Source organism: Lissotriton vulgaris, chromosome 5, assembly GCF_964263255.1.
Source record: "Lissotriton vulgaris chromosome 5, aLisVul1.2, whole genome shotgun sequence".
Taxonomy (NCBI): Eukaryota; Metazoa; Chordata; class Amphibia; order Caudata; family Salamandridae; genus Lissotriton; species Lissotriton vulgaris.
The window spans coordinates 300,093,981-300,107,438 of record NC_141693.1 but is presented as its reverse complement, the minus strand read 5'-3'; the positions used below and the strand labels follow the sequence as shown (position 1 = coordinate 300,107,438).

The 13,458-nt window shown below is 43.2% G+C and overlaps 1 protein-coding gene across 1 annotated transcript in view; it reads left to right on the top strand.

The window, feature by feature from the left end:
• The window catches only part of LOC147710769 (taste receptor type 1 member 2-like), a 104,238-nt gene that overhangs the window by 71,256 nt on the left and 19,524 nt on the right, over positions 1 to 13,458 (top strand). The window contains exons 3-4 of the mRNA XM_086919387.1: positions 201 to 956; positions 10,626 to 10,838. Coding sequence (XP_086775513.1) covers positions 201 to 956; positions 10,626 to 10,838 — 969 coding nt within the window. The remainder of the gene's footprint in view (positions 1 to 200; positions 957 to 10,625; positions 10,839 to 13,458) is intronic.

The window sequence follows — 13,458 nt, the reverse complement described above, 5'->3', positions numbered from 1 at the left end:
TTTAAGTTCTTACTACATGTCCATGTGGGAGAATTTATCTGATAGTTATTCCATACTTAGTCTGTTGAACTGATTTTAGGATCTGATTTTAGGCAATAGCACGAGCTGGTACGTGCTTGCATGGCGCTCTATGGATCCACATGGTCTCAAGTTGGTGTTTGACCAACAGGTCTAACTAGGACCTTCTTTGTTTCTTCCAGATCAATTTCTATGCCACTAACAAAGTCCTGAGTGGTCTGGACCTTCCCTCCTGCTTCCAGACCATCCCTAGCGTTGCAAAGCAGCAAGACGCGATACGCCGTATCCTTAAGAGATTCAAGTGGACTTGGATTGCTGTGCTGGGTACAGCCGATGACTATGGGCAGGGAGGGGTGCAGGAGTTGAGTGACTCGGCAGCTGAAGCAGGTTTCTGCGTGGCTTACCAGGACATCATCCCCAAGAAAGAGAAAGGGAGTGAGAAAAAATGGGAGCAGGCAATGGGGCAGATCATCACTAGCATTATTAAGACCAATGCCAATGTAATTGTTGTGTTTGGCTTGGATATCATTGTTGTTGATTTCTTTCAATTCGTAGTCCACACCAACCTGACTCAGAAGATCTGGATAGCCACGGAGACCTGGTCCGTGGCCAAAAGCATCTATGACATTCCAAACATCAAGAGGTTGGGGGTGTTTTTCGGCATCGCTATAGAGCATGTGGAGATACCGGGCTTCAATGAGCATCTAAAGCACTTGGTGAGGAATTATGAGTCCGGGGCCGTGGCGCGAGCCTATGAGAACTGCAATCAGGACTGTAGAGGCTGCCTGAACACAACAGAAGAAGAAATCCTGGGACCCCGAGAGAGCAGGGTGTGCTTCAACGTGTACTCCGCTGTCTATGCTGTTGCTCATGCACTACACAAGGCTCTTAATTGCACGCAAACTATCTGCATCAACCAGACCATCTATCCTTGGCAGGTGGGTGCCTTGTTATGTCATGCTACCAAGTTCACCTGTATCTTTCTTTTAGGGGAAAGTAGTGCTTCAGATTTCAGACAGTGTGATGCAACATCCGTCCATGTGTGAGTAAAGGGATGAGCTTGGATATGTGCTAGGGGTAGGTAAAAATTACGAACTAATGGGGTAACCTAATAAACATCAAAGGACCTGGGTATAGTACAATAAGAACAACAAGTGGTCCCAATGCTCCTCATTGGGGAGACCAAAGAGGCTGTGACTCTTCCAATTTAATTTGCTAAGTCACTCAAAAATGTCTTCACGTAATAGCAGCCCAAGAGGGAAATAAAGAAACAACCACTGTATTTTAGAAGAAAAACTCGTTTTTATATTCTCTAGTTATGAAAGTAGCACAGTCATCGCAATATATGGCAGTATATCTATAGACTGTCACTCTAGAAATGGATGAAAAGAAAAAGTATTCATGTTTAAAGTGAGTCAGTGAGAGAGAGGGAGAATTTGAAAGAAGGGAATTTGGAAAACACAATAGCACAATTTGCAGTAAACACTGGCTGGAATGATGCTGAGAGAAGTAAACTAGTGTGGGTAGGCCTGTCTGCAAGACAATTTTAGCTCTTTATTCTTTAGTGTTTTACAGGATGGTGCTAGCATATTCAGAATGCATCATCCAATCTCGGGGAGGGGTGGTGCACCGTAGTACAGGCCCTGAATTAGGGGGCGTCGACGTTTTGACCGAGGGTGACTTACTACCTCCGCTTGCAGGTCTTCATCAGGACAAAGGGGTACGGAAGAGACAATCGGCAGTTGGAGCAGGGGTGGTTTCTTTTAAAGGGTGTTAGGGCTACGCCCTCCACATTTTTGCAGCTTTCTATTCTTTTTAATACCGTGAATCCTACCTGCAGTAAGTGTTGCTTGCTCAGCAATCAGCATAGCTTCTGACCCTCGCACTGCGCGAGGGTTAGGCAATCAAAGTACAGACAGGCTCATGCACTTACTGCGCATGAGCATGTCGCACTATTTACTCTTGCTCAGCAGGTCCAAGTGGCTCTCTTAGCAGGGTCGGTGAGGAAACGGTTATTTTTGTATTGTTTCTGTCTTTTTTGTCTTGCCGTTCCAAGGGCTCCAATTAGAAGTGGGAGAGCCTTAACATTAACATTGCAAGCTAAGGGACCTCTGTGGCTCTTGCAGCCTGGCACAAGCGGAGCTGTGGCAATATTTAGATTGAATCATGCAATAAAAATGCCAGCTACCAATGAACTCTGGCCTGGCAACATGCTTAATGTTTTTACGAGACTGACAAGATGCGGTCAAAACTCCAAAAGTAATTCTTTAACACATGAAAGCTTTACACTCTAGTATATATCAAGTTATTGTTCTCTATCGTGAAGTGTTATTTGAAAGTGCGAGTATTTTTATCTGACTGGCCTAGATGCCAGTGCTGTCAGTGAACTAGGACAAATGCAAAAACATGTCGGTGAACTAGGAGGCAGTCTTCTACAAAAAACAAAGAGACTTTCATTTACAGTACACATTGTGAACGCAAGTCTTTGAAGGCACTCTAATATGTGATATTGAACAAAAAGGAGTCTCGGTGAAAGAAAGTGTTTGCTTAGGATCACAGACTTTGGTCCAGCAGGGTAGCCAGGATTGATCTTGATTTTCCAGTTACGTTCTGTGCAGTACAGCCACTAGAGTCCATCTCTCTCTGATAGTTAATATTCATGCTTTGTCCTTAACTCTTAAAGGATGTGATTGGAGTATGGGGTGACTGCCACACAGGCCTTACCTAAGGCCATAAAAGGCTTTGAAACAGATTCAGTTTGTTACATGATTTTCTTTCCACTAACTGAGATTTGCCACGAGTCACACAATGCTAAACTGAGGCCAGGATTTGAACCTGGGTGTCAATGTTAGATGGTCAACAACTATAGCATTTAGGCCTTTTGCCTCCTGTGAGAGCTCATCCGGGTTTAGGTTGCGGGTTCCAAAAGGGCCTCTAACTGAACCAAAGCCAGCCCTCTGGCTTGAGCCTGGCTCCAGCTTTTAGTTGCTTGCGTTTCTCCGTCTCCAATCCCTTCCTTTCTGACTACCACAGACTTTCACAGAGTCTGCTTTTATGCGCTTCAATGAATAAAAGTGTTTTTTTCAAGTTTTTATTGTGCTGAACAATTAGACTCGGACTTTCTTCTGGGAGATGATGTGTTGTGAGTTTGTTACGAATGAGGGGAACAGATATGGGGTGTTGACCCCAGTGTTTATTCTCTCTGGAAAGCATACTGATGCATTCTGCTTCATTTCATACTTTTCACTTCATGTTTGATGGTGTGTATATATATCCCTATTTCCTTCGAGCATGTGTTTCTCTGGCTTTGGTTTTCATGCAACGTACACATTTGTACGTCTCATACTGCAGGCTACAATTGAGAGCACTATCGTTGGAGCTGAAAGCATGGGAATTTCTCTTAATGTCTGTCACTATCATTAAGGGGTTCAGACTACTTTCTCTTGTAGTCCTTGTAAACTGTATTGGAGCAACAGAATGGCAGTCTCTTTTTCCCACATTGGTACGGTGGAGGTGAGTGTGTTTACAAGTGTTGATGTGAATGACGCACAGTTCTAGTCCAACTGGTTACCCTCCCAGGGAAGATTTATTTGTTGACGCAACATACTTAATGCACTGCTCGGTGGTAAACGTTTTGATGAGACTGTTGTAATTGTACAAACATTTCAGCCAACCACAGAAAACAGGGTCACGCTCGTTTTCAAAATAGCAAAGGAAGAAAAGCTGTATGAAATAGCTCATGAAGTTCCAGAGAACACTCACTTGGATTTCAACCAAATTAGAGCCTGAACCCGAGGGCTGAACATCAAATTAGGCGTTACTTAGTGTGACGTATCCACCTGCCTGCCACATGTTTATATAATAGTGGGGCTACATCATGCCTCGATTAAGAGTGCCTGCTGTAGGTGATATTTAACACATTTGTTGAAAAATGTACGCCTGGGTAGGGAATTTAAAGTGTGTGATAAATTTCACTTATTGCAAATTTGAGCTCGCTGAGATTGGGGCTAGCTTGTGTGGTTGTTCTTACGCCTTAACACCTTAAAAATTCAGCAGCAGCCACTGAGCTGGCGCCTAATTTAGGCTGGACAGGTCACAGCTACCTACCATTGCTGGGTAGTCCCCACAATTATCCAGAGTGCGTAATTCAAATAGGCATCCAAATCCGTGTGGTGCCATCATAGGTGGCCAAATCGCCTAAGGTTTCCAACGCGATAATGCAGGTTGGATAGGAGAGGGTTAAACACTCAATGCAGCATCCATCAAGGTTGTGACGCCGATTGTAGAAAGGAAACAAATCGCCAGTACCTGTCAGCCGCTGACGGGAGGGGATCATTTCTTTGCCTGTAAGCCACACTTGGAAGATTATCCTGGTAATTTTTTCCCTTTCTACAATCGGCATCACAACCTTGATGGATGCCATATTGGATTGGAAACCTTAGGCGATTCTAAAATACAGTGGTTGTTTCTTTCTCTCTGGTGCATTCTAAAGAGTATTTATTTCTCTCTTGTGCAAAAATTACATGAAGACATTTTTGAGTGACTTAGCAAATGAAATTAGAAGAGTCACAACCTCTTTGGTCTGTCCAAGGAGGAACCTTGGGACCACTTGTTGTACTTATTGTAGGGGGAGGTAATAAACAACAAAATTGAAGTTCAGAAGGGAGCACGATGAAATTTGATGCCACATGAGGAATGGTTAAATGAACCCAAATCAAGTGTCCGGCCATATGGAAAGAGAATTTTCGGTGCATGCTGTCAGTTCAGTTCAATAGTCTATATTCGGACATAACAATGACCATAAAAACACAGAATTAAACATACATTTTATATCATATAGTTATTCAGTTTCAGAGGTAATTAAGAAAACTTCACACATCAATGAAGATTAACTTAAAATACCATTAAATATAATTAATTAATACATTTAGCCAATTGTATAAAATTACTGTATTAGCACCCCTGGTGACTAGCACTCATTTAAAACTAGTAACAATCTCATCAGTGCTAAAGTAAGTGTCCTTATGAAGCACACCTCCTCCTCAGTTTTATTGCAGACAAAATATAGTTGAGGATAGAGAAACAAATCGTAGGAGCATTTAAACATTTTAAAAAGATCATCTTCTCTAAGTGCACAGTTAAGTGCCTGTGCTTTAAAAGTCGTCATAAGAAGCGTGTTCTTGAGCTACTATATTAGGTGCCATAAAGTATAAAACGTGCTGTTGTTTGTTTTTAGAAGTTATTGCATGGGAAGCCCAGATGAGATTCAAACTAGGAGCCAGAGTTAGGGAAAGCAGCCAAATAATGAATTGAATGTAACCTAAACCTTGTGAGATAAAACCCAGGTTCTGTTTTTTCCGCCCAGGTTAGATACTGCTCTATCCCAGGCATCATGGAAAAAGCAAATAGTTAGGAACTGAGGATAATTGGCTTGACCTTGCGATTCTAATCTCTTCATTCTTCCTAATACATTTTTCCTTAACTATGGCCTTAGTTTGGAGGCCAATGCTATCTGGAAAATCAAAAAGGTTAATCAGGCCCATATCATTAAAGCTTTTCCTGACATATGCCAACCAAGGGATAGATCATCTATTGCCCAAATTCAGACAGTCGCTCAAAATGTCTCTAGAGAAGCCTGCTTGTGGGGTACACCAGATTTTAACCCAGAGTAAAAGGGGGCCATGTTAACTTTGTCTTCCAAATAGACCATACCCAATTCACTGTGGGAGATGAAACTTAGGGTCGATTTAGGGATGGCCAGTAACGGACAAATGAACTTGTTTTCAAAGGCCTGCATTCTAAGTGGTATTTCATGACCCCGCACTCCAGCTCAATATGTTCCCACACCCAGACATTTAGATTTATAAAGTTGAACCGATGCATGCTATCATTTCTGGTATTTGATGCCATGACCAGGTCACTAAGTGGACATTATGATTATACAAGTTAATGTGGTTTGGATATAGGTCTATCCACTGTCAATAAACACACTCATGATTGAGTTCTAAGTTGTCTGGGAAATAGCCTTGCCCTGACGGATCCCTGTGAATATTTACAATTAATTTTACAGTAGTGACAAATCTATTGACAAAGCACATGTTAAATATCACAAAGGCCTGTAATATTGTTTAGTAGATAGTACTTTTATTTAGTTTTGTGTGTGAGCTGTAGGTTGCACATTTGATGCCAGGAATGTAGACTTCCTCAATGCTTAATTTGTGAAAATAATAAGTGCCAGAACCTCAGTCTTTTCTTGTGAGGCAACCAGCCACTCTTACTGTCGTCCACTTGCACCACTGCCACAGACCAATGCTTGAAAGGACAGTGGCCAAAGCGTTAGTGCTCTCACTCCCCCTTGGGCAAGTTATTTAGTTGGGGCCTGAGAGGTTCATCGGATATATGAAGGAGTATTTTTACTTTTCGATTCTGAAATATTGTGCTCTAGTTCACACACATACTGATCCCTAACATATCTTACAAAACAATGAATGAAAATAGTACAAATACGCTCTCGTCAAGTAAACTCTGCAAAAGCTAACGTGAGAGATCAGTGGCGGCTGGGGATATTTGTAAGGGCTGTGTATGACAGTATTGTATCCCACTGCATATGGGTCACGACATTGCAAAGCTAAATATTTTATGCAATTTACCACCACATCGACCTCAGCTACAACATTCCTACACATACCACAACTTTTAAACATTTTTATCAAGGTTTTTCTTTAGCGTTATATATAACTTTGTTAGAGTGAGTGTAATACTGACCCTATAATTGACTGTTTCTTTTATTTAGTTTGAACATCCCACCAAATTAACCCTAACATTGGTACTTTTAACAATTTCTTTTTGTTTTTTCTATTCTTTTTCAAGTTTGACATAGCTCTTTCATTGCCCCCTAAGCTTACTGGTACATAATTGTTAACAACTGATGTTCATCAGTTCCAAGATGCCGCATTAGGGGTAAACATTAGCACATAAGAAATACATTAATGAATCAACTATTGTGTTATTTGAAGAGTTCCTACCCCCTTTATTAGTATTTTTAATACTTATTACCAATATGTATTTAATAAATTCACATTAAATTAAAGAAATTCAAATAATTAAAAAAAAGTTATACCCGTGAATTGATTAAACATGGATAAACCCCTTTTCACATATCCCCACTATGTTTGAGAGTGACTCATTCCCTTCCCACTCCTGGAGCAACACTCAGATTTTTATCTGGATGGGAAAATGTCCCTACCTCTTGGATGGGGTGTGCTATTTCACCGTTGCATTTAGTTGTGACAGAGAATTCCCAGGTATAAAACCCTTTACTCTTATCAGGTATTCTATCTTTCTATGGATAGCTGTTTGGTACTAATGGACTCATTAACAACCGTAAATTAGCTTGTAAATTGGGTCTAGGGTGTTAAAATGTAGGGAAAGGGATTGCTCAATGGAGAAATAGTTTAGACTGTGCAGGAAAAAAAGTAAAAAGAACAAACTGTGTATTTACATATAGGACTTCCTTTCTTCAGTGCTGAACTGCACGAGTCTTTTTCCTTTCCATGGGGTGGTACTTAAAAAAGGTATGGTTTGTCTATCAGATGTCTGGCAGATGTGGTGAGATCCTGCGGTGTGGAGATTGTGTCATATGCCGATGGCACTCAGCTCCTTATCTCTTTCGGTCCAGACTGAGATATGGTGAAAAAACTATTTGTGCACAGCATGAGGGAGATTGCTGACTGGGTGGTCAATTACTGTCTCCAACTTATTAGCAGGAAATCTGAGATTGTGTTATTTGGCAAAGTGCTCAAGCTCTGATCAGCTGACAGGTGGCCTTCGGATCTTGGACCAGCCCATACTCCCAAACAAGTGGTGAGAAATTTAGGAGTGAAACTCGATCTGACACTATCCTTAAGAGACCAGGTCAATGCCACATGCGGCACCTGTTATACCACTATGCGGCTATTAAAAAAGTATTTCTCTGGTTACCTTCCACCTCTAAGAAAACCCTGGTCCAGGCACTTATCAGCTGTCGCCTGGACTATTGAAATGCATTGTTAGTTACAGCAAATTAAACCTTGCTGGCTAAATTACAGGTCGTTCAGAATACCGCTGCCTGGATGATTTGTAATTTACCTGTTCTGTCATCTTAGGCTCCTACATTACAAAAATACATTGGCTGCCCATAAAAAAGGGCAATCTTCAAGCTTTGTTGCCTGACTCACAAGGCCCTTATCAGTCTCCGCTCATGCAGCGCAGTTCAAAAATGAGTTATTACTTGCCTTCCAGTCAGTTAAGATCTTCTGATAATGCCTTTCTGCAGATTCCACGTATCCATGCTGCCAGATTTGGTGGCAGAGATTCATTGGAACAGTTTTCCACCGAGCTACTCCTCCAGGAGTGAGTTGTGAGCTATATCAAGTAGATATAAGATAACATAACATATCTGTGTATGGAATCAGGTGTCGGCAACAGCCTGGACGGGTCCATGTTACTTTGTACATCTTTTGACTATGCCCGAGTAGTTACCGGTCACAATTGCTGGGTATTGATGTTGGCTTGGCATTAGTAATTTTATGCAGCCATGATCCACTTCAGGATACTCAGAGATGATGTATGTGAATTAATGGAAAACTAAGAAGCAGCATTGGAGGAAACCAAACCGTGGGAAAACAATTTTAAAGTAAGAACATTTTAAGGAAATTCACATAAATCAAACATTAAAGGAAACAATATAAAGGAAAGATAATTGTAATGAAAAATCCAAAAGTACAATAAACCTGTGTGGAATTTAGGGCCAATAAGGGGTTTTTCGTTTTGGGAATGGTATATGTTTAGGGGTGATGTTTCTTTTTAGGGGGCATGTAAAGAGGTCTTTAGGGTTCAGGGATGGGTGGAGTTTAGGGGCGTGAGCATTTTTTAGGTATCAGGAATGGATTGGGGTTTAGGAGTGGTAATAATTTTATAGGGCTCATGGATGAGTGTAGTTTAGAGCTGGTGAGGTGTTTTTGGAGTTCAGGGATGGGTGGAGTGTAGGGGTGTTGTGGAGTGTTTAGTGTTCATGAATACACAGTATCTTTTTGTTGGGTTGTTGAGTGGGATTAGGCCAATGACATTCCACTTTGGCATATCCTTAAAATAAGGAAAGGAAGGTAATTGACAAATTACACCTAGTAATCTCCCTTACTTTAATTCTGTCTTCCTTATCCTGATGTTTACTTCCCACTCTCCCTATGGGTTTCAATGACATCTTTGGGTGCTAAGGTAGTTAGGCATAAAGTATTAAGAATACTGACCTTTCAAAAGGACCTCTCTAATGGCTACTATCTCGCAACAGAGTGGCCCTAGTGGGAGTTTTGTTTAAAAAATAAATGTTGGCAATGAGTTATACATGGTGACCAATTAGAGGTAACTAGAGGAAGTAGTTGCAATTCCTTGCTTGCCCGTTGATACCCTCAACACCATTGTTACTAGCGCTGGTCTCGCGCATCAGCAAGAACAGAAGGTAGATATGAATCTAGGAATCCTCTTTACTTTCTGTAGCTTCTACATTTTGCTCTTCTCAATGCCTCTGATTTGTAAATAGGAGGCTGCAAGAGAATTAAGGTAGGGCACGGGCCAAGTAAGTGATGTGATTGATGATAAAGGGTAGAGTGATGTGTAGGGTTCCCACCTTTGTCAGAAAGCAATGACGGCCATTTGTTTGAGTGGTGATGATCTGGAAGGGACAATAGTTGGTAGATGGTCTCAAATTCGTCCAAAATCCTCAGTGTACTTTTCAGGTCTGGCTTTACAGCATAACTACTTGTACATGGACTTGGAAGTATTACTATATCATCTCATTTTATTGACTGTTTGGTGTATCATTCCACCTTCCAGGGTATTCTCCACTGGAATTCATGAGGGGCTATTGTACATTTAAAAAGAAAATTGAATTGTCCCGCTGTTTGTCACATTAAATTAATATCTTATATATGCATTCAATAGAGAAAGCGGTCCTTTTTGCCACGTTTTCCCAGCACTTGGAAATTCAATAGGAAAGGTTTTTTGGTGAAACAGAATTTGTGGATGCAACGCATAGAACAGCATTTGCCTGTGTTTACATAAATGTTCTCATATCAAAGCAGACCTATTGGCATTGCCATTGCTTGCTTAACATAGCAATTGTCCCACTGCTTGTTTTAAGAATCCTTCAGACCTCATTTAAACAGCTGTATCATACTTGAAATTGATTTTGCCTTGCATTTGCTGTTTTCAGTTTTTGTTTAGTGTTGAATAATACCAGATTTTGATTTTCCACGTGTTTTACCTGCCTTGTCATCAACATACCAACCTGGCCAGTAGGATTCCGGAGGCAACTCTAGTGAATGTCACTCCCTCTGCGCCTGGTATTATGAAGGAGGAATGTTCTATTTAGTGTCTTTTGAGGTGCACTTAAATCAGAATGTGAGCACTGTGGAGAGATGGGCAGAATTGGAGTAACGAAGATTACAGGTAATTAATCCCACAGTTTCGCCACCATTAGCAGTGCCTCCAGACTCAATTTTCTTCTACAAAACACCTTGTCATAAGTATTTTTGACTTAAGTAACCCTTTCTTGTCTTTCCCTAAACCAGGTGACCCAGGCACTGAAATATGTGAACTTTACCCTGCTTAATCGAACCATCAGTTTTGATAAATATGGGGATTCTGCTACCGGCTTTGACATTGTCTTCTGGGACTGGGACCTCAGCAGGACAGACACCTTCCTGTACGTGGGATCCTACAGCAGCACCGGGGATCTGGAGATCCAGGCTGAGAGGATCAAATGGAACACCATAAATAACACGGTAAAAAACTCCATACTCGAACTTGCTTCTGACATGAAAATTGGGTAGTACCAAGTGGCCCTTATACTTACCATGCATGGTGAAGTCTTGCATTGCGAAGGCAGCGTAGTAAGAGCATGCATGGCAAAGGCATGTATTGTACTGCCATGTAACCAATGGTCAGGGGGTACTCCTCCTTATGAATAATGAGGAATTTTTCCTTGCCACTCTTGATAACTGGAATTCCTTGGTGAATCCACTGAACATTAGGGTCTCTTAGTTATTATTACCAGCACTACCTTTTCTTCACTGCCCTTCCCGTACTCCTTAGGCTTTATGACCTAAAGCCCATCCTGTCCTCCTCTATCCAACAGTATTTGCATCGATGACCCTACTTTTATCCCACTCCTTCTTGCCTCCACCAATTCAATGGCACATGCAAAGAGTTTCTCTTCCCAAACAGTTGTACCTACTAACACTGGCAAGGAGATACAGTCTGCCTCATCTTATCTGGAGTACATGTATGTAAATGGTATTTCTGTAGTGCAGAATTATCCAAAATGCAGCGTAGAGCTGTACATGGTCAAAGTAGAATATACATTTAATGAGTAACTGGAGAGGAAGCTGGGTTGTGGAAGATGAATGCACTGTGATATAGTGTACTTTAAAGGGGTGAGTCATCGACTCTTGGAGCTGCCCTGATGGATACAAGTATGTTGTTCCAGATCCTGGGTGCATAAATGGAAAAGTCCTGTTGTCCTATATTTTTTTCTTGTTTACATGTCTTAGTCTGCAGCATGATTGTGGCCTGGCGGTAGTGTGCCATTAACCACTAGATAAGGTGACTTTGTCTGCAAGATAAGCAAGGGTGTTGATCATGATAGCTGGTTTTGAAAAATGGTGCGAGCTGGCAAGAGGAGACATTTGAGTTCCATCAGGATGGCAGTGAAGTGATCATATTTCTTGAAGCCTCAGGTGAGACATGCTGTGCATGAATGACGCTCCTAAGGGGTACTAGTGTGGAGTCTGCAAGGCCATGGTAATAGAGTAGGACATTACCACTCTCTGGGTGCGAGAGGACGAGGTCTTGAATACTAGTTCTGAGGTCGTTTTCTGGAAGAAAAGGACTGACTTTCTTGAGAAGCAAGAATTGGTACAAGGTCATCTCTGTGTTTTTTTAAATGTGTTCCTTGAATGAGAGGTTGGTATCATGGGTGAATCCAGATGACTTTGCATTTGGTGAAATTTTCGGTTCCAAGTCATCAATTACAACCACAAAAATCTAAATATAAATGGTGGCAGCTAGTGCTTAGCGGCTCGCATCTTGACGACACGGCTACCGCTGACTATCAATGGACCCACTCGCAGGTCTGCGCCTTGTTTCATCCCCTGACCAAGGGACCCCGCCCTCTACCCCTGCACGTGGCTGTGGCCCATAAATGCTTCATCCGTAGCCTAAAACTGACTCAGGAAGTCAGGCCATATGCCCCTGCACTCCCCCTGATGGGCAGCCCCTGGAGCGGTGGAACGGTGACACCACGTATTCTGGAGAGCTGGACTGCGGCTGGGGTGGAGACCATGGGCGACCTCTATGCGGATGGGGCCATGCTCCCATTTGCGGAACTGTCGGAGGGCACGGGTCTGCCGGCGGGGCAATTCCTGCTCCACGCGTCTATACTGCGGGCATATACGGAGTCCTGGGGGGATATCCAGGATGAGCCACCGATTCACCACCTAATGCAGTACCTGCATGTTATGGGCAACGGCTCCCACATCATTCGCTGGCTGGCGCAGGCCCTCCTCATGCACACGCAAAGACCCACACAACCGATTAGGGACAAATGGGCGACCCACCGCGGGAGGGACTGGACGGATAAGGAATGGAACCTGGTTCTGGCCAGCCCCGTGAACATCCCACGTAACTCCCGCTTCCGGACCATTCAGTTGTACATACTGCACCAGGCATATTTATCGCCAGACAGAATCAACAGATACTTCATGACTAACACTGCCGCCTGTCCCAGATGTGACCTGCTAGGCGCGGACATCTTACACATGCTCTGGCACTGTCCCTCTCTAGTCACGTACTGGGGGGAGGTGACATCTCTCCTGACACATAGCACTGGCCCGGGGTTACCACACACGTGGGAGGCTTGCATACTTGGGCTGTACAAAAGAACCAAACTCAACAAGACACAAGCTCGGTTCTGGGATCTAGGCCTCATCACAGCCAAACGACTGCTCACTAAACACTGGAAACGAAGGGAACCGCCAATCCCCAAACACTGGTATGCATCCTTCACCAACTGGGCTAGAGCAGAAAGCACGGCACTACACCGGTAGGAGATAGCGGGCTTAAGGCAGTTCCCGATAGCACAACTCTGGGACGACATCCTGAGGTCCCTCCAGGGGGAAGGCACGGCCAGAGGGCTCGCGTAGAGACCGCTACGAATGGGATAGCACTGCTGGGGTGGCAGTGCCGGCGACAGGGATGCAGGCTGTATCCCCCCCCACGACACCCGCCCGCCGGGAGCGCTGGAGATGTGGCGCCTGCGGCCAGTAGGCAGCCCGCCTCCCCCCTGGACGCCCTGAGCAGCGGCCGCGCCATACGTCCGACGCGCTGGCTATGGGCACGGACGGC